This window comes from Centroberyx gerrardi, chromosome 1 (assembly GCF_048128805.1).
Source record: "Centroberyx gerrardi isolate f3 chromosome 1, fCenGer3.hap1.cur.20231027, whole genome shotgun sequence".
Lineage (NCBI taxonomy): Eukaryota > Metazoa > Chordata > Actinopteri > Beryciformes > Berycidae > Centroberyx > Centroberyx gerrardi.
This window is the reverse complement of record NC_135997.1, coordinates 30,325,117-30,345,564: the sequence shown is the minus strand read 5'-3', so window position 1 is coordinate 30,345,564 and position 20,448 is coordinate 30,325,117. Positions and strand designations below refer to the sequence as shown.

At 40.1% G+C, this 20,448-nt stretch overlaps 1 protein-coding gene across 1 annotated transcript; it reads left to right on the top strand.

The window, feature by feature from the left end:
- The first annotated feature begins 335 nt into the window (after positions 1–335).
- plekho2 (pleckstrin homology domain containing, family O member 2) lies at positions 336–20,097 on the top strand. Its single transcript, XM_071908912.2, has 7 exons — positions 336–524; positions 7,094–7,243; positions 7,666–7,788; positions 15,000–15,104; positions 15,309–15,407; positions 15,623–15,946; positions 16,048–20,097. Exons 1-7 carry the CDS (start codon positions 516–518, stop codon positions 17,602–17,604), a joined length of 2,367 nt encoding a protein of 788 aa, XP_071765013.2. The 5' UTR covers positions 336–515; the 3' UTR covers positions 17,605–20,097.
- The last annotated feature ends 351 nt before the right edge of the window (positions 20,098–20,448 follow it).

Below are 20,448 nucleotides of genomic sequence, written 5' to 3'. Positions count from 1 at the left end.
ATAAAGGAGTGTGTGTCTATCACTAGGTATGAATTTCAGAGGATGTAGCCTGTTTCAGCTGCACCGGCAGGCAGGCGTTTGTATGATTGTTCCTGGGTTGAGCATGACAGAGGAATGCAGTGGCTTATGTCTGCAAAAATATAAGCACTAGGTCTGTTTTATGGTGTTAAGTTTTAATTAGGATGCTTCAGAGGATGCACACAAAGACACGAGCGAGTTGGCCGGGTTGCTCCTCCTCGACAAGCTTTTCTATTCAAGTGTCTAAAGGGACTTCAACCGGAAACCAAACTTTTTTCTTCGAACTTTTTTCTCTGAGGCAAAAGAGGAAAATAACAGACGACCTTTGGGTGTCCAATAAATCTACACAGTTCCTTTTTTCGTCATTTACGTTTTGGAAATGTGTCAGCTGCCGACGAACAGGGGAGAAGTAGGGTAAATAGTTTTTTTGCGAGGATAAGGGCGACGTCGAGTGATTTTCCTGAACACACACGTATAACGGGTTTTGGTCCTTTATCATGGAAGATGTGAGTAGTCCCTTCAGTCACCGTCTTTCTGCTGCTTCGCTTCGTTTATGTGTGTGTGTTTTTTTTCTCTGCAGTTTTTACTCAGTGTTTGCACTTTAGCCGGGTTACTGGGATATTTGAGACAGTGGGGACATTTTAAAAGCATCCAATATAATGCGATAGTCAAAACTTTGATAGTAATAGTCAGCATGGGTGCGACCGACTAAGTTATTAGAACGTAGCGCCTGCGGAAAAGTGAAAAGTTGGCAGTCATCATGTTTTGAACGGGTTTCCCCTACTTTAACAGGAATTAAAAGAGGGAATAGAAAGTTAGCCAAGTCAGTTTTGGTTTTTGTAGCGATGCCAGGCTATCTGCTACAGTCATTTGTAGCCAACATTGTTTGGCACAAAGCACCTGCCCACCTGTCAATCTGCTGCATCAACTGGCGTTGGTCAGATTTTCATAAGGGACTCATGACCCGATACTTTTCCGTTGTCTCTTGTGTGCAGAGATCGTACGCCAAACTCTATTCGAAAATCTGCCAATTTAACGTGACCGTGCTTGTACAAATGCAAAACGTGGTTTAAAACTTTTTCTGAATCATTTTTTATCATGTAGTAAATTCAGCATACATCTAATCAGCAGGCAGCACTTAACTCAATTAAATTTCAATTTTTAAAATTTAGTTAGTACGCTGCTCACTACCGCCCATCACGGTGTATTCTGGCGGAAGAAGATGGTGGGAATAACAGGGGCACCAATTCTAAAGGTTGAAATTTTATCTAAGTAAAAGCTACTTGGTGGGTTATATACATGCCGGATCGAAGAGTGGATCCTATTTACTCAGAAAATGTCTAAATTAAAATTTTGCAACTTACTCCTTCCTTCCCATAAGCAAGAACATATTAATTTGCCTGATTTGTGGACGGAGATTGGTAAATTGATGTCTCCGTTCGAGAGAGCGGAAGGTATCGGTGCTAAAGGGACACTTGTCTCAAACCAGACGTTTGCAAGAGATGACGTGCTTGACTTGTGGAAACAGGGGGATTCTGTTAATAAAGAAAGACATTTTTGATCCAGGGTGAACAATCATAGACAATTTAGTAGGCAGTAAATGCGTAATGATCGGAGCAGTCAGCCCCCAATGCAACAACTGATGAACAGCGGGGCTGCATGCCCCGATGACAATCTGAGACTTTTGAGGAAGCAGAGTTACTAGAAAAGGGAAGTTGAGTATAGTCATAACGGTAGGCTACCTATGCAGATAACTTTTTACAAACACTTTTAAAGCGGGTACCGCCACGCCCTTTTATTTTAACGTATTAAAACTTTTATGTCATTACCCTTCACCTTCCATTTAAAATCTGGCAATTTCAGTGTGTCTTTGCTTACAGGGCCTATCTAGTATGACTCAAGGCATTTTCTGTATCTTTAGGAGTCTCTCTCGCCTACGTGTAATCAATAAGCAGCACGTAATTCAATAAAATTTCAACTTTTTATTTTTTAGACCCACAAAAACCTACACCATGGTGGGTGGTGGGTCAGTGTGAACCAATTATAAAAGTTGAGATTTTATTGAAATAATGTGCTGCTTTGTGGGAAAGATGTATACCGAATGTACAAGTAAACCATATTGATTCATAAAAGGTCAAAAAGTTATGTTATACCAGGCATACAAATTTGGTGATAAACAAGATTAAATGAATAAGCAACATTAAATTGCCAGATTTTTGAGTGGAATTTGGCGTGAGGCTCTCTCCATACAGGAGACAACAGAATATATCTGGGCTAAAATCCACCCATCAATTAGGACAGACTTTTACATTTAATCCTTTATGGATTAGATGAGTGGACTTCACTGAGGAGGGATCCCCTTCAACCTTTAGGCATTTGTTGATGTGATGGGGCAGCATTTGAGTTGGTGTTTACAGTTTATAGGCTGATATTGAAGGAAAAATCCTGGATCACTCTGTTATTCATCATCAATTTGGGATGTTCAGTGCAGTGAGTTCTTTTGTGATGACATGTTGCAATTTACTTTTTTGGTATACCCACTTTCCCTCAACCCAACTTGTTTACATGTAAGCTAGTGATTTCCTACTTTTCCCATAATGCCTTTTGACAACACCCATTAATTTGTTGCTTTCAATCAAATGTGGGTGCATAGGCATCACCTGTTGGCTATGATTGCGGCTGCAACCCCTTACTAAAAACACAACCTGTCTTGCAGCTGCATTGCATTCTGGTCTGTTGAGGCTACTGTCGGTGCAAATTGGTCTCTCTGCCTCTTCTATGATGGATTTCTCCCTGTATGATTGTTTAACGTCGGTGCAAAATGGTGGCTCTAGAAAGCAGCCTGTGATCTTTTATTCTGCGGGACAGACACCAAAACTTGACGTTTACCGTTCATGTTTTAGACAGATGAAAAAAAAATTCTGCAGTCAAACTCTGTTGTAGCTGCATTGGAAATATCTCAATGTAACGTGACGTCCACCACCAAACAAAATGGGCCCAGAAGTGCAGAGTACATTGCAAACAGCTCTTAATGGTGTTGAAGTTGTTTTAGTGTGGATTTTTCTTGAAATCAGCTTCTCCTCCACAATTTGGAGGAACTTTTGGAGGATAAACCAGTGCATTAGGTTCATGTTTATGACTGGAAAGTGTGTTAGTGTGACCCACCCACTACCTGGCTGGCTGCCCACTGCTATATCATTCTTTCTGTCATTTCCGTCTCTCCCCCTCTATTTTGTATTCTGCCTTATCTTCTTTATTCCCCCCCACACAACTACTGAGGCCACTTCATGATGATCATTTGTCTCAGCTCTCTGAGTCATCCTTTCATTGCCATCCCAGTGACCTAGAGTGTGTAGTGTGACGTGTCCGCCTGACCCGTTCAGCTCAGAGGAAACAGACTGGCACATTATGTGTCAGGCAGAAAACAATTAACCCTCTCTGATAATCGCCTTGCTGTCCAGGCCTGTGCTGGACAATGGATGCGTGTGTATGCAACATTTAACTGTGGCATTGCTGAAAAGTTCTGGGAGAGTGCCTTTGTGAGAAAGAAAGAACACATCCTCAACAGTGAATATGTGTGTGTTCTTGAATTACTATCCTTATGAGGACCAAAAGTCCTCTCAAGGATGGAAAGATGAGGAAAATCCTTCATAGTGAAGACATTTGGCCAGTCCTCACTGCTGCTCTACAAGGGGTTCGTTTAGGATTAGGGCGTAGGTTCACCTCTCCATCTTTCTTACCTCCTCCTCTTCATTCCCTCTCTCGACCAAGGTCTCTATCCATCAGTTTCCTAGACATAGGAAGTGGTGTCCTCCCTCTCTCCCTTGTAGGGTTTGACGGATGTGTGTTTTTGAAGGCCAATACCAACACCAATGTTTCTCGATTGAAGCCACTGATAGCTGATATTTTGTGCCAAAAATGACAATGATTCATTATTGTATTCTTGTCAGAATGAAAAAAAGCCTCTGAAATGCATTTAAATCATCATGGAACACTAAAATTCTCTATTGCAACCCAGAATGAAAATCTTTTAGGGTTAGCGGCTCTGTAAGGCTGGGTGACGCATCCCACGTATTCAAAGGTAGAGGAAAATCTCGGATGCATTACATCTTAAGAAGAATTAATTGACCAAAAACGAATTAAATGATGTGCAAAGAAAATAAAATTTCACTGCAGGTTTTATGGACAGTTTTTATGTAGCTGCTAGGGGAGGACCCTCCATCATATCGGCAAACCGATATATCGGTCTAGTCCTACTCCCTTCTCCTGATAGCTGTAGTGGAAAGGGGGTAATGGGGGTAAAATGTGAGCTCCAATGAAGCCAATGAGGGCTTGTGGCGAGTTCAAGCTGGGCAGGTCAGCGTGAAACCCAATGAATCCCAGATGCTCCCTGACCTAAGACTTTATCAGAAACACATGTCTGCTAAGGTGTGTCTGCTCCAGAAAACCTCTCCTGTTTTCTCTTCCTCTTTTAAGACCCAGCTTGCCCTACATACTTTACACATGAGCTTCAAAATAATATTACAATTTTATAATTGCAAAGCATGGGAAAATTCACATACATTTCTTATAAAGGTGGTGTACCATATCTCTACTACAATATGAGTCAAAGAGCTACCAAAGATCACCAAACCCACTTGTCTCTGTGCATTTAATCTGCACATTTTGGCAGAGAACAGTTGACCTGTTTGAATGTTCACACGCGTCAGCACCACAGATAGGACCATTAATATATCACCCAAGCATCTCCGTGTGGGTTTGGGGTAAAGGTTGTGGTTATGCCTGTGCTGAAGTGCAGAACACATTTACTTCCTGTGCGAGTCCCAATTTAGAACCCCTAACCTACTAGCTAGTGTCACAGTGCAGGCCTGTAGTGGAAAGCCAGCTGAGCTCTAAGCAGTGGAAACCTCTCCCTGCTGTTCTGTTGTGAGGGTTTGGTCAGTGCTACACCCAGACACACACACACACACACACACACACTGTACTGAAGCGTTCCACTTAGCCCCATCAGTGTTTTCCATGTCCAGCTATGTCAGAGGCATGCCGTGGCCGCTCTATGCCCGAGGGTTATTTTCTGGACTGTACAGTACAAGGAGTGTGGCTGTTTAGTCTTTCCACTATACTTCTGTGACTTATCATAGTCTCACTATCTCACTATTGCAAAGTAGCTTTTTTTTTAATTTTTGGCCTGTTCAGTTATCTTCTCATATTTTCCCTCACCACTTTCTCGAATCTCTCTCTCTCTGCCTGGCTTTCCTTTCCTTGCAGCTGCACCACTGTTTACCAAGCCGAGACACTCTATTCAGTGCTACAGTGAAAGTGGAAAAACAGTTAGATGACCCCCCGAAAAAAGATATCCTGTGCAATTTCCTCCAATAGAAACAGAGAGGCTGGGAATTTTGCAGACACCTGCACTTCTCAGTGTTTTAGTCACCATTAAAAAGGAGTATCTGTCTACAGAGAGTTTGTTCCACAATGTTTGATAAAGTAGTTTCAGGTGAAAAATATCCAATATTCGTTATTGTCATTGTCCCCAACCCCTTTTATATTTCTGTGCTCTGCTTGTCTGTGACTGAAGTAGTACACAAGTCCGCACCCATCACAGGTCATTTAATGCTTTTAGATAGTTTGAACAGTCGTCCCTGAGCCACATCTGCTGTGTGAGTGGACAAACAACTCTGCAGTCAACACTTGTCAACTGAAAGCTAATTGTCACTGAAAAATCAACTCTTATTAACACTGGAAAATTTGCTGTGGTTCAAATAAGTCTTAAGGTTACATGACTGGACATGATTATACGCCTTTTATGCCTGCACCCTGCATGTTTTCAGAGACACCCACTGGCATTCCCCAAAGTTGCATCTCCATTTTCACTATGAATCTAATGCCTTTAATTTCCTTTACATGTTATTCACAGTTTCATTATGGGAGCGAGCCAATGCATATGTTTTGTGTTGCTTTGCAGCTGCTTTGGTCATGCTTGTCATATTCTATTGTACATTCCTTTCCCGACATTGCACTTTATTGGCTGCTTTGTGCACATGAGTGATGTACTCCAATGCAATGTAGCCAGTCTGCTGAAAAACAGTGATGTGTTTGGTATCAATTTGTTTGGATGAACTGAAATCCATGTAGGCCATGTGTGCACAATGCAAAGTGTAAAGTAGATACTCCCCAAATGTGTTTTATTTAGAGGTGAGAAAAGAATGTGTCAGAAGCAGTGTGATAGCAACAGCAATTCTCACGTTTTCTAAGATGGCGCAAGTTCCCCAACACCAAACTATTTGTGCAGGGACACCATAGACAGAACCGTGGACTTTCACGGTCCCTGCAGAGCCACAGTGGCTATTGCAAACGCACATTTCCTCACAGGCTTACAATAAGTCACTCGGTGACATAAGGACATCACAATGTCTTACATCATTGGTTAGAAACATTGCATTTTGCCCAAAAAAAACCCCCCCACTTATGCTTAGTTATATTAATGTCAGCAATTCAAGCCTTTGGGCTGTCTTGATAACTTAATTGTAAGAATTAATTTATGCTATTCTTGTGGTCAAGAATATTTGTGAACATGAACATGTCTCTTCCAAAGCCAGAAACCAGAGAGCTAAGACTTGAACCTTTAATATAAAGATGCAAAATCAGTTTGTTAATTTTCAGAAATGATCGATCACACCGTCCTAAACCATAGGAATAACATATGGCTTTACTTTAAATTCATTTAAAGCATTTAGCTAATTCTCTTATCCAGAGTGACATACATTGAGTGCACCAAAAAATACACTTACACCAACATGATATATAATCAGTAACAGCAGTAAGGAGTGCAAGGGTCAAAGCATCAGTATCCAGGCAATAGATAATAATGGATATAACAAATATTCCCTAGAATGTATGATTTAACTGCATGTACTTTTAATACTCCCTACTTACAGACTGTAAAAATAATCAAATGTGACACGCTCTTGCAGTAAACTGAAAGTGGCAATACAGCAGCTGCACTGTGCTTGTCCCCCGGAGTGTGTTTGCTGTGTATGATGCTGATTTCCTTCCTCTGTCTGCATCATTGTAGGGTGCGAAAGAGGACCCAGCCCAGCGTAAAGAGCCAAAGTTCCTGGGTAAGGCTGGCTGGGTAAAGAAGGCCACTGGCAGATTGTTGGCTGGCTATAAAGACCGCTACATCCATGTGGAGAAGACAGAGATTGTGGTGTATGAAAATGAGGTACAGTACCATTACTTTGTCTAGGCATACCACTAATTATGTACTGCTGTACTGTGTGCAACACTGCCACTTAACTGCACCATACCATAGTGCCATGTAACTGCTGTAATGTGGCAACTACAAATCTGCAAAAACAAAGATCAGAAGAAATGCCTGTCTGTATGAATTAGGCAAACTGCAACATAATGTTGCTTTATTATCCTTCATTTGATTACTTAAGGCACCTCCTTCACTACACATGATAAAATATCTCTCAATACATCTGCTGACCCTCACATAACAACCCACAGTAATGCCATTAGCCCTTGTGGTCCCATAAAATCAAATAACACACCTATAGATTGTAATTGCCAATAGATATGGAGTACCTATTAATTGGAGTGAATATTTGGCAGCTAATATAAACTTCTTTTGTGTTGCAGGACCTGCAAACCTGCTTAGAGAGACTTGACCTGGAAAACTATGATAAATGCCACGAGTTAAGGAGCGCCTTTAAGAAGAAGAACAGATTGGTATTGATACGAGGACCCAAATCTGGAAACAAGGTGAGCAGACAGGGACCTATGTGAAAAAGGACCTTTGGAGCTATCTGTAAACTTTGGAGTCTGTTATGTACTGTTCAGGGCAGAGACAGGGCAGGGCGTGGCAGTAGAGTTCCACCAGATCCCTCCCTTTTATTAATCTCTTACTCTGCATTGTACTCGTGTATTGTATTGTATTGTATTGTATTGTATCACCTATCCCTATAGAGACCCCTAGTGGACAATTCTCTAACAATGACTTGCCTTGCTATTCAATAAAACTGCAGTCAGGATACCACTTTATCTGAATGTGTTTCTGACAGGTTTCCATCAAACTACTACTTAATCCTAATCCTAATCAAATCCTAATCCTAACATTGGAACTCCTTATTTCCCCTCATGTTCTTCGTTGAATAATTACACGAATGTGATCAAGTTTATCAAATTAATTTTGAATTGTTCAGCAGCCCAAAAGAAAGAGGCATAGGATATAGAGGTTTTGTAGCTGTCAGATTTCTCTTAGCTGCCACGGCTGGCGCCATCTTGAAGGACTCACTGGAGGATTAGCACATCCTGCAGGCCATTTACTAGCAATAGCTAAATATATTACGACTGGGCTGTATTTGAAAAAGATACAAGTCGTGGGTGTAGAGCAGTGGCTTTCAATCTTTTTGGGGCTAAGGCACACCAAAGGTCAAACCAAAATCTCAATGCACACTTACGTATAGGTGTACGCAGAATATGTATAGCCTATATGGTACACATACCACAGGCATGTGCCTAACCCAACATCTACCCAAAAAAGGGGATAACAGAATAAACAAATGTTATTCCTGTAATTTTCCCCGAAAGCCTACAAAATCCATTCTATGGTGGTAATGTGGTTGTTTTTGCAGCCCTAGGCAATGTTGCCACCATTTATGTAACATTTTAATATTATGTGCTGAGTGCTGCAGCTCCCAGTAAAAACAGCTAATACCAACCATTAAGTGACACAGAGCATGTGTAAGTACAAGTACAACTTTTTTTTTTTTTTTTACTAATAAAAGGAAGTTGGAGGTAAGCTCTTCATTCCATAGTAAAATGGATCGGCAAGCAGTGAAACTAACTTAGCCAGAGCAGTGGATTAATGTGAAGTTTCCACCACTGCATTCCACCATCTGAAAAAAGTGACACCTGCTCTTACAACATCATTGCTGACATGAAAACAAAACGTATTATGGAAAAAGTTTCTAGCTACTTTAATTTAACATTTTTCCCCAATAGGATGAATAGTATTTTGGAATCAAACCTTTTGTGCAGACCTTTGCTATCTCTATGTAGAGAGGAAGTGTCTTAGATTTGCCATCTGCTCTGGTTTAGAGTCCCAGTCCTCCCATGTGACTTGGACTGTGGACATAATATGAGCTGGCCTATCTGAACTCCTCAGCACCTCCCAATCCTCTCAGTACAACACTTTCTGTATTGGGCTATGGGCTGTTGTGTCTTCTCCTTGGTCATGGCTGCTTACAGTTATTCATAAAACCTGGCAGATTGTGTTATTTTTTTTAAAAAGTGAATCCCTTAAGTGAATTGTTGAATAAGATGTATGTCTATGTGGTCTGTCATTGCAGAAAAACACATTTCTAGTACTGTTGCTTTGCTGTACAAAATAAAAGAATAAAAGATAAAAAAAGAGTTAGGGTTAGAAGTGGTGAAATATGCAGTAGTGAAATGTGATGACGTGACTGAAGACTTTGCCAACGCCACAACTTGAGCAGATGTCAGCAGAGAGAGGGAGGGGTGTGTGTGTGTGTGTGTGTGTGTGCAAAGCCAGGAGCTGAACGCCTCTTCCATCTTTGTGTGTGTGTGTGCACGCGTTTGAGCCTGCTAGTGTATGTACACGCTGTACCACGAACATATACACACTCGTGCATGTGTGTGTCACTTTTTCCCCTCTCTCCTTAATGCAGTGACCAGGCTGAGGAATGAGTCAGACACCAATGTGCACTGCTGTATTTTAGCCTGCAGCCTTAATGTCTTCGAAGAGTTTTGACATTTGACTCTATACACTGATGTTTTTTTTTAATTTTTTTTTTTACATATTTTAAACACTAGACATTTCAGCTTCTCTCTGGTTCTGTCACTGGACCTGGAAATGAGTGATGTGTTTTGATGAACAGTGACAGTGTACTTGTTTTTTAGGTGGCCACAGAGTCATCATTAATAAATATTTGATGGTCTTCAAGTGGAAGGGAAATGCCAGGCCTTAAGAAACAAATGAACAATGAACTGTACTTGAAAAAAGAAACTGAAAGAATCCCATTTTAGGATTTACCAATACACAGGGTTTGATGTTGCATCACACAGGATTAAAGGGTGGGATCAGCATATCGTGACACTCAAACACTTTTTGTGGTGAGGGAGGCACTTAGAAGCCTAGGCGGGGATTCAACAGGATTCAACCCAGAGTGCATGCAAAGCATCGCTTTTCGCTAATGAATACCTTAACCAGAGACACTGCACCGGTTTAAACATCGAAACTGAATATAAACTGGAAAGTTGCGACGGAAGTCAACTCCAAGTTTACTTTCTCTCTGTTGTTGTATGCCAGACTGAAACAGAAGCGACACACGCCTTAAACAGAAAGGGGAGTGGGTATCTTCAGCTCATGAAATTCCGAAGCAAAAATGTATGCATATCTGGCTGAGAGCTTCACCTGCTGGAGGATGTTGCTCTGGAACCGAGATTGCACTTTTATAGACTTGCTTTTAAGTTATTGTCTCTCTTGTTTTAAATCTTATTTTGTAGCTCTTTGTTCTCTATTACTCTTTGTGCCTTGTTTCTCTTTGTGCCTTGTTTCTCTTTGTGCCTTGTTTCTCTCGCTCTCTCTAAAGCACTTTGTAAACTCTGTATCAGGTTCATTATTATTACCTTCAGTACTGTTCAAAGCAGAGTGAATTTAATCAAGTTGTAAGACGAATAGTTCTTTCTAAAGTGATGGTCATCCAGAATGAAACAAGAATTCAAATGCTTCAGAATTCTGTTGTACACCAACTTCTCTATAATTTTTGCTTTGGAGGACAGCGATAGGGTTAGAGTTGTTAAAGAGTAACCACACCCCAAAAAAACCTGAGCAAAACTGCATCACCTAGGGAAGGGCTATGACATGGGCCTATATAAAGAAGCAAAAGCAACCTTCTTCTCTAACCTAATTGCGGCAAACCATTTTAACCCCAGAATTTTATTCAAGGTAATAGACTCCGTTATCACCCCCTCCCCCTGTCATTTTACCGATGCCTCACCAGAGATGTGTGAGGAGTTTTTAAATTTTTTATGAATAAAGTTGAGCATATAAGACAGCAAATTACCCCCCCTGACCGAGTTATACATGCCAATAGGGACATCTATAGTTATTTTATTTTATTTTATTTATTTATTTATGTTGTTTAGTGAGAATTTGTTGTACACGTTTACTGTTAATTTTATTGGTTATTCTTGTTTTGTTTTCTTACGTATGTGTGTATATATATATATATATATATATATATATATATATATATATATATATATATATATATATATATATATATATATATAATATATATATATTTATTATTTTTTTGTCTTTTTAACATGTTCGAAATAAATCTAAATCTAATCTAATTTTAGCAATTTTGAACCTGTATCACTGTCATTTTTATTTGAAACTATATCCCACATGAAATCAACCACATGCAGCCTTGATATTATCCCAACTAAATTTCTTAAAGAGGTTATTGACACAGTTGGGCCCAGTATTTTATCGATTATTAATAGCTCTTTAGAGAAAGGCATTTTTCCTTCTGTTTTTAAACATGCTGTGGTCCAACCTCTTTTAAAGAAACCTAACCTTGATCCTTCTGTTCTTAACAATATTAGGCCCATTTCTAAACTTCCATTTTTATCAAAGGTTTTAGAGAAAGTTGTATCAACCCAGCTTTTAGTTTTTATGTGTCATAATAACATCTTTGAGAAATTTCAGTCAGGTTTTAGAGCTTTACATAGTACAGAAACTGCCCTCCTCAAGGTAACCAATGACCTCCTTTTAGCAGCTGACGGGGGAAAGCGCAATTTTAATTATTTTAGACCTAAGTGCAGCCTTTGACACAGTAGATCATGCCATTTTAATTGACCGTCTTAACATGGGTTGGCGTCAAGGACACTGCACTTAGTTGGTTTTATTCCTACCTTTTAGAAAGAACCTTCTCGGTCACCATAGGTAACTACTCATCTTCTACAACTCACATTACCTGTGGTGTACCGCAAGGTTCTATTTTAGGTCCAATTTTATTCTCAAGCTACATGCTGCCACTTGGCCAACTTATCCAAAGACACAATGTCTCTTTTCATTGCTACGCAGACGACACACAGATATACCTTCCCCTGAGACCTGGTGACCCAAACAGCCTAGCTGCTGTTGTAGATTGCCTCAGTGATATCAACTGTTGGATGGCACAGAATTTTCTTCAGCCCAATACCTCAAAATCGGAAATCATATTATTCAGTCCCCCAAATTCTATCAGTCTTATTGAGAGTGGCCTTGGTCCTCTGTCTGCAAATGTGAAGCCCGCTGCCAGAAACTTGGGAGTACTATTTGACTCTGACCTAAACTTCGAACCACAGATAAAAAACGTTGTCCAGTCCTGCTTCTTTCAACTGAGAACCATCTCCAGAATCCAACCAATACTTTCACACAGCGACCTGGAAAAAGTAATTCATGCCCTAATCTTCTCAAAAGTCACTCTCTCGCCTACAACTAGTTCAGAACGCAGCAGCTAGGCTTTTTACTGGTTTAAACAGTAAGAAGCCCAATCCTGGCTTCTCTCCATTGGCTCCCTGTTCGGTTTAGAATTGATTTTAAGATTTTACTGATCACTTTTAAAGCACGTCTGGGTCTGGCTCCAACAGACATGTTGACCTCATATGAGCCAGTGCACAGCCTTAGATCCTCAGGCGGGGCCCTTCTGACAGTTCCAAAGTCTAGGCTTAAAACTAAAGGTGACCGTGCCTTTTCCATCAGGGCCCCTCGGCTTTGGAACGACCTGTCTGAGGAGATAAGGCTAGCAGAATCAGTGACTTCTTTTCAATCACTTCATAAAACCCATTTTTATAGACTTGCTTTTATGTGATGTCGTCTTTTTATTGTCTCTTTACTGGCTTTTTATCATCTTTTTATCGTGTTTCTATTGTCTTTTTACATCTTTTATCTTTTTATCTCAACTTTATCTTAATTTTATCTTTTATTTTAACCTTACTGTTTATTTTGGTTTTCATCTTACGATTATACCACTATTTACTTGATGTTGCTCTTTTCCACCTCTGTCCTATGAATTTAATCCGTTTATTATTGTTTCATTGCTTTTTAAATTCATATTTTGAGTATTCTGCTTTTATTTTGTCTGTCAAAGCACTTTGTAAACTCTGTTTTTAAAAGGTGCTATATAAATAAAGTTATTATTATATTACATTACTACATATGACATGTTTTGGTAACCCTTATAAGGGCAGTCTCTACAATTAGATTCAATTGTAGGATGTTTTTGGGGCAAGGTTTCTCTTTAAAATATCCCCCGACTTAAAAAGGGGAACTAGTTTAGCAACTTTGAGATCCTCTGGAATGACTCCACTTTCCAGTGATTTTGAGAGTATGTCAGTGGCTTGATAATTGAAGAATACACCTTAGCTACCATAGATGAACCTCTATCATATAATTAACTTGCTGCTGAATTTCTCATCTTGGCAATTATATCCATGGCTTCCAGTCATCAGTATGATTAATCGGCATAGAAAGAGGAGGGGTTGTTAATAAATTACCTGTATATATTCTTTTTATTGGCAGATTTATGAAGGCCTTGGGTGAACCAAGTTTTTTGGTATCCATTAGCTTTTTGTTTCATCTATTGATTAAAGAGAAGTATTTATGAAAAACAGAGTTGAATGTTGCTAGAAATGATTGGTATGCCTGTTCTACATCATTGCAACTGTAAAGGGATTCCTATGTGATATCATCAGTCAGCAATTCAAAATCGATCCTAATTTCTTTTGTTGAACTCTATCTGAGTTCCTGAAGCCATTAGTAGTTTGTAGTCTGTTGCTGTTGTTCAGTGTGAATGAAATGAGTGGGTATGACCAGGATGTTAAGAGCTACTTGGCTGCCTCTTGGTTTTCTCCACGGTAACCCTGTTCAGCTCTGGCTCTGCTTGGCTCAAAGAGATGCCAAAGAGACAAAGAGATTTTCTTTAAGCAGCACAACAAGAGCATGTCCCAGAACCAACCAACTGTGGCAGCTTTGCCACAGTTCAGTACAATCAAAAATGTTTAAATTGAAGTAGGAAGTGAGCGATTGAATGTCATAGAGGAAATTAGCATGTGAATTTCTATTATATACAGTATCCTACATGTTCATTTACTGTGTTTTTATGTTTTTATCTTTTGTTACTATTCCCTTGAAGAAAACTTCTCAGACTCTGCTGTTGACCCCATGGTCACTTTGCTGAAATTTGAAAAGGTTTATAATAGTGTTGCTTTGGACAGCAATTACAATCTATTATAATATCTGATGTAATCTGTACCCTGTATATCCGTCACTATTCAACTTGTTCTCTGGCATGTGATTCGCAGTGGAAGATTTATGCATCTGGGTCTGCTCACAGTATTCTGTTTTTTAAGCAAGCCACTAGTTGGAGAGCTTCTATATGTTCTGTATGTTGGCTACTGCTATTTTCTCCATTTTCATTTGGGTTGTTGTTGTCTTAAAGTGTCAGCTTGCCCATGTACCGTGAAACCCTGCCTCTTCCCCCTTGTGATTAGTCACCTCATAAATTCATCTGTGAAAACTTCTCTGAACTTTAGAAAGTGCTCTCCAGGCGGAGTGCCTTTCAAAAGTGGCCGCTTTCTGTCCATCTTCCGCTCCCCATTGACTTTCATGTAAAAAAAGGTGGTGGAGGTGGTTTGAAAAAAGTGGAATAACGTGAATGCGCCCTACCTCTTCCCACCTATGGTCTGCTTAACATTCTTTTGAAAATCTATCTCATTTCCACATGTACATTCATAAGGATAACTGTCTGGATTTCATGATCTAATTATGCCTTTATTTTGAAACAAAGTTAAACTGACATGTCATGATAAAATCATGTTAACAGTCAATGGCTAAAATATAATATGCTGGGGTTTATGTCAATTAATACTGTCATTTTTTCTGATTTGTTTGACAGGTCCATGATGTCAAGTTCCAAGCTCAGAATCCAGAGGAGAAGGATGCTTGGATTAAAGCCCTCAGTGATGGCATCAGTAGAGCAAAGAATAAGGTCTTTGATGAGGTAAATGCCTGTATAATCTACTCAGAATCACAAGCACCTCTTCATTTCAACCCATGGGATACGTGTAAATCAACCTCTGGTGTAGGTACCAGCTATCAGTTAGAGGGTTGTTTGACAAATGGATTTTTGTGTAGATGCTAAGTTTTTAAAATCTTCAAATGGGGTCATTGGAAGACAGAATGAATATTCTTATTGTTTTCCCAGGTGAAGACTGATGAAAGCAGTAATTTAGAGCATGTTACACGAACAAGACCCAAAGGGAACCGTAACAGGAGGCCACCAACCAGGATACACATGAAAGAGGTGTGTGTGCATGTGTGCATCCATGCATGTGTGTGTAACAAATATGCTATTTAAATCATTCTTGTTAGATATTGTGTATAATTCATGTAAAGTACATTTTTGTGGAAATTTGGTTCAGAATTTCAAAAAACACCTTATATCCCAAGTTATACATACAATTTTAATTAAATTCAAGTTATTTTTTTTGTCTACATGATATCTTGGTTGCCCTCTAGGTGGCCAATGTGTCATCTGATGGTATCCTACGTTTGGACCTTGATGTTCTGGATGCCACAGTGCCTAATGGGACCCATTATGTCAATGCTGATGCCACTGAGACCCCCAAAGAGGCCATACAAATCCCCATGCCCCCGTCCAATGCCAGGGAAGCTGCAGAGGAGGAACAGTCAGGCTTGAGTGTTGAGGAGAAGCCTCAGACTGAGCCAGAGCCCAGTCCACAGAAAAAGGTCCTCAAACCTCCAATGCCCCCTTCTAAAGAGGCTAAACCTGTTACAACACCTGAGGATGAACCTCCCAAGGAGGACGGCCCAGAGAAGAAGGTCTGCATAATGCTATATACATCTAGATTATCTCAGAATATAGAAATATATGTGCATTTCTTTCTGATTGTCTAACATATAAAATATGATTTTTTTAAAAGGTCCTGAAGCCGCCCATGCCCCCATCTAAAGAAGCCAAACCCAGTGCTTCACCTGTTGAGGAATCTACCAAGGAGGCCAATACTGACAGCACATCTGAAAAGAGTCCTGATGCCAGGAAAAAGACTGGGCCACCACCAACCCCTCCAAATAAACCCATCAACAACTCCACAAGCAACCTTGCAGAGGCTCCACAGTCCAGACCAGACTCCCAGCCTCCTTCCCCACCATCCAAAGACAAGAAACCTTCTCCTGCTGTGGAACTGAACCAAGAGGTTCTGCCCTCTAACTTGGATGCCACAACTGATGAAAACAAGGAGGAGGATGAAGATCAGGAGAAGATGGAAGCACATGAGAAAGTAAAAGAGATGCAGCCATCCATCTCAATTTCTAAAGAGGCTCTTCCTGATGTCAAAGAGGATCTTATGATAACTGATCCCATAGAGAGCACCAATACAGAAGGACATCCCAAGGTGGCTGAGCCTGAAGAATCAGAAGAGTCTGCTTTAAGTAGTAGCACAGATAATTCATCCAACAATGAGCCACAAATGTCCTCTCAACTTACAGCTGCCACACCATCAGTGCCTACAGAGCCATACAAAAAGAGCCCTGGTCCTCCTACACCCCTCAAGAAAAAGTCTGTGAAACCCCATCCTCCCGAAGCAGTGGCTCCTTTTGAACTGTGCCAGCCCCACACCAAGCCTACAGAAGAAAACACAATTATAATTACTCAGCTTCAAGACAAGCCAGACCCCACTGCTTCACCACAAACAGCCTCAGACACCTCGTTCAGTTCTCCCCACTCAGAAGAGACACTGAAACTCCCTTTGGATTCTAACAATGACATCCCAGCAGTGGTTCTCTCTCTGAATGACCCTGTAGCTGACAGCCCCAGCCTCAGCCCACTGCTCTGTCGTTCGCATGCAGAGAAGAAAGAGAGGGTGGAGGAGAAATCTGTAGATAGCGGTCAGCACTCCGATGATGACAGCGAGGGCTCTGAGAGTGGAGACATGCTGGCAGCTTCCACTGCTGCGTTGAAGGGAAGCCATGCTGGTCTTGATATGTTGGATGTCAGTGAGGACGACACTCAGATCACCGATAGTCTGGGACAGATCACAGATGATGAACCTCCGGCCACAAAACAGGCTCAGGTCAACTCAAAGGTGCACTCTGCCTTTACCCAGGTGCGGCCTGTTGTTCCTCTCAAACCCTCAATCAAGGTCAGGTCTGCCTCCATTGGAGATCTGCTGTCTGAGTCTTCAGGTTGTGCTGAGATGAGACAGTGTACCAGAGGCATGGCTTTAGGCGATGGGGCTGCTGCCCCTAGGGATGATGTTATGAACCTTGAGAGTGAAGTGGCTCTGGAGATGGAAAAGACAGGGCAGCTCCTGAGTAGAGTGTCCCAGTCATCAGCGGAGGGCGATGGGGAAGGCATGCCAGAAGATCTGCTGGCCAAGGCCATGGAGAAGCTGAAGAGGGCAGATCATTTCCTCAGGGAGGTCAAGAAATTGAAGGACTCGAAACATATGAAGAACGCAAGCAAGAGGCAGAGCTGGTGATTGTCCATCATAAAGAATGGATTGACTTATTGTAATTGATGGCAGCAATCAGGTGGAACAAGAGATGTTCTTCTCATTTTTGCTGGTTATGCATCACATGCAACTGTTTCCTCTTAATTAACTAAGTGCAATTATTCCTAGTTTAACTTTCTCTGCAGCTGAAGGTCATGCTTACTGTTCTACTGTATGTTTTTTTTATATTCTACATTGGATATTTTCAAGGATAATTACTTGAATGCTAATTGGAGAATTAATGACAGAATGATACACCGGCACTGTTAATACATTGAGAAGAAGAGAATGTGTACTTAAAGTGTAATCACTCTGGCTAAAACTGTTAATACCAAATTATACAGCTATTTTAACAATTTACTTACAGTATTACATGGATTCAAGAGATTTTTTTCATTTTCAAATAGCATGTTTTCGCTTGCACTTTGTACAAGGGGCTGTTTATTGTTCATGAGGAAAGATGCACCAAGGTCTGAAAATACAGCTCAGGATTTTTCTGTAATAGTCCTAAATCTTTTCAGACTAATTATGCTATTAATGTAAACAAAATAATCAAAAGGTGAGGTTAAGAACTGCTTTTGACATAGAGGAATTAGACTATTTTCATAATGAAGTCTTTAGCTCATCATGGTAGATAGCACAGAACAAAGAACCCTCCCCACCCCCACCAGTAACAGTGCGTTTTCAGCAAGCTGCCCTGCCCACTCAGTTCATAAACAGTGTGCACAGGAACTAAAGACTTCCTGGCTTTCACTACCCCCTTTACATTTCGATTTCACATAAGTTAGATCTTTTATGACATTTTGTGATATGTGCTCATCTGTGAAGTTCCTCCTGTTTGAATCATGGACTCTGCAGAATTTTCTATTTCTTGTCCAGTGTTTTGTTAATCCTGTTAATAGAGGTTTTGAGACTATTTTCTACCATGCCGTGTTTAGAGTATGAGTATTTTCTAGCAATAGATAGAATTTTCTATTATTTGATAAAATTGCTATTGCCCAATTAAAAAAAAAAGGGAAGTGATCAATTTTACGTATTGAATGTGGTACTACCTAACTAAATGTAGCATGTGCTCTTTATCCATGCACAGTATAGGCAAACATTGCTTGTCTAAGATTACTTTAGTGAAATAATATTTAAACACATGCTCATATCTGTGAAACCTGTTTGTCTTATTCTACTTTACATTTATTGTAACATTCATGCCCAAAGTAGAGACATGCAAGTAGAAAACTCATTTTGTTCTCCCTTTGGACAAGCATAGAGTTCCTGTACAATAGTGGTTTATATGTGAAATATATTGTCGTTATGAAATTGTAAATAACACGTGTGCCATCCTTATTATTATAGACTAGTTCAGAAAGCCGTTACCCGCGAGTTAACTCTAGCCTACCCACCATGAATTAGGCGAGCTCCTGAGCTACCTAGCTACTGCTAGCACACGGAGCAAATCTCTTCATCATCAACAACATCATGTCACCCTACTGACTTACATTGGCCTAAATTGATATGACTGCTAAGACATTTTGAGAAACTGGGATTTGTTCAGTATGCTAGTAGTAGCTTGACAGCTCACAAGCTAATCGCTGGTGGTAAGCTAAAATTAACCCCCAGCTAACGGCTAATGCTAGCTCTTACCGTCCACTGGTTTACTCCACTGCTGTTGGATGGGTTGGAGGATTGTGACAGCACAGTCAGGTTAGTGTTCCATCTGGTCTGCCAGACCAGGCTAAAGCCGAGGAATCCCCTTCCCTGACACTGTGCTGGGTTGCTAGCATTAGCAACATGCTACAGCCTACTGACTGCAGATGGGGTATGTCAGTTGGACTTTGTATTATTTTTTTAGCTTGGCACACTTAAAAAGATTTGATGAATAATGAAGTGTGGCCCAAGCAGAAAGTGTAAATGGTAAAGCAGTAGACAAATGAGTTGTGAGAAGGAAAAATTAATAGGAAAACACATTAGTAACTGAAATAAAAAGTTAAATTTAAATGCCTTTTTAAAAATCATTTTACAAATTCAGTAATTTATTCATAGCTTATTGACACATTTTGTTAACAGTTTTAAATCACTCTATAAATTGTTTTTAATGTACAGGTATCTATTCATGTATAATAACTGAACTATTCTATAACAATAAGGTTGGCACACACTCGTTGCAATTGGTTAATTTGAAATCCCTCAAACATCGTAATGCTTATGGCTTTTGCAATATTGCAGATTTATTGAAGATATGTTTTTGTAATATATTTAATTGTACAAATTTACTAATTCAGTTTATGCTTATTTGCAGTTAAAGGTCTTTAATACATTCTAACACACTGCTATAAGTGTAAATCATCCCTAAATAAAAATTGCCATTAAACTGAGGGTTGTGGCAGCTTTTTACATGGATCAAGTGATTTTGGAGAACTCAACATAAAATAATTTGCATGTTTTTGTATGCTACTGCTTTAGAATGAAATGGGTAAGTAAGGGACAAGTGAATTAATACATTTTTTTTTTTCGTTCCAAGTGGGTCAATAGGACCCAAAGTAAAGTGGCACATGGTTTACTACCAGGGAAGGAGAGCTAGAACATGAGTGATACAGCCCTAAAATAAATAGACAATGTGTGACTGGAACAGTGATACCTTAAACTTGTGATAGGAGAGATAATTCAAGGTAGAGGCATGGAAATAATTTTAAAATTTTAGAGCAGCATGAGCCAACGAATAACTTTTAGTTCCATTTGTGGTAACCATTGTCTGCGTGTGTGTGTGTGTGTGTGTGTGTGTGTGTGTGTGTGTGTGTGTGTGTGTGTGTATGTGTGTGTGAGAGAGAGAGAACTGGA

Bases quoted from the DNA above. Each gene is read 5' to 3' on its own strand.
- plekho2 (XM_071908912.2), top strand. The intron at 7,244-7,665 runs GTACAGTACCAT...TTTGTGTTGCAG, and splicing joins TTGTGGTGTATGAAAATGAG to GACCTGCAAACCTGCTTAGA. The intron at 7,789-14,999 runs GTGAGCAGACAG...TTTGTTTGACAG, and splicing joins GACCCAAATCTGGAAACAAG to GTCCATGATGTCAAGTTCCA.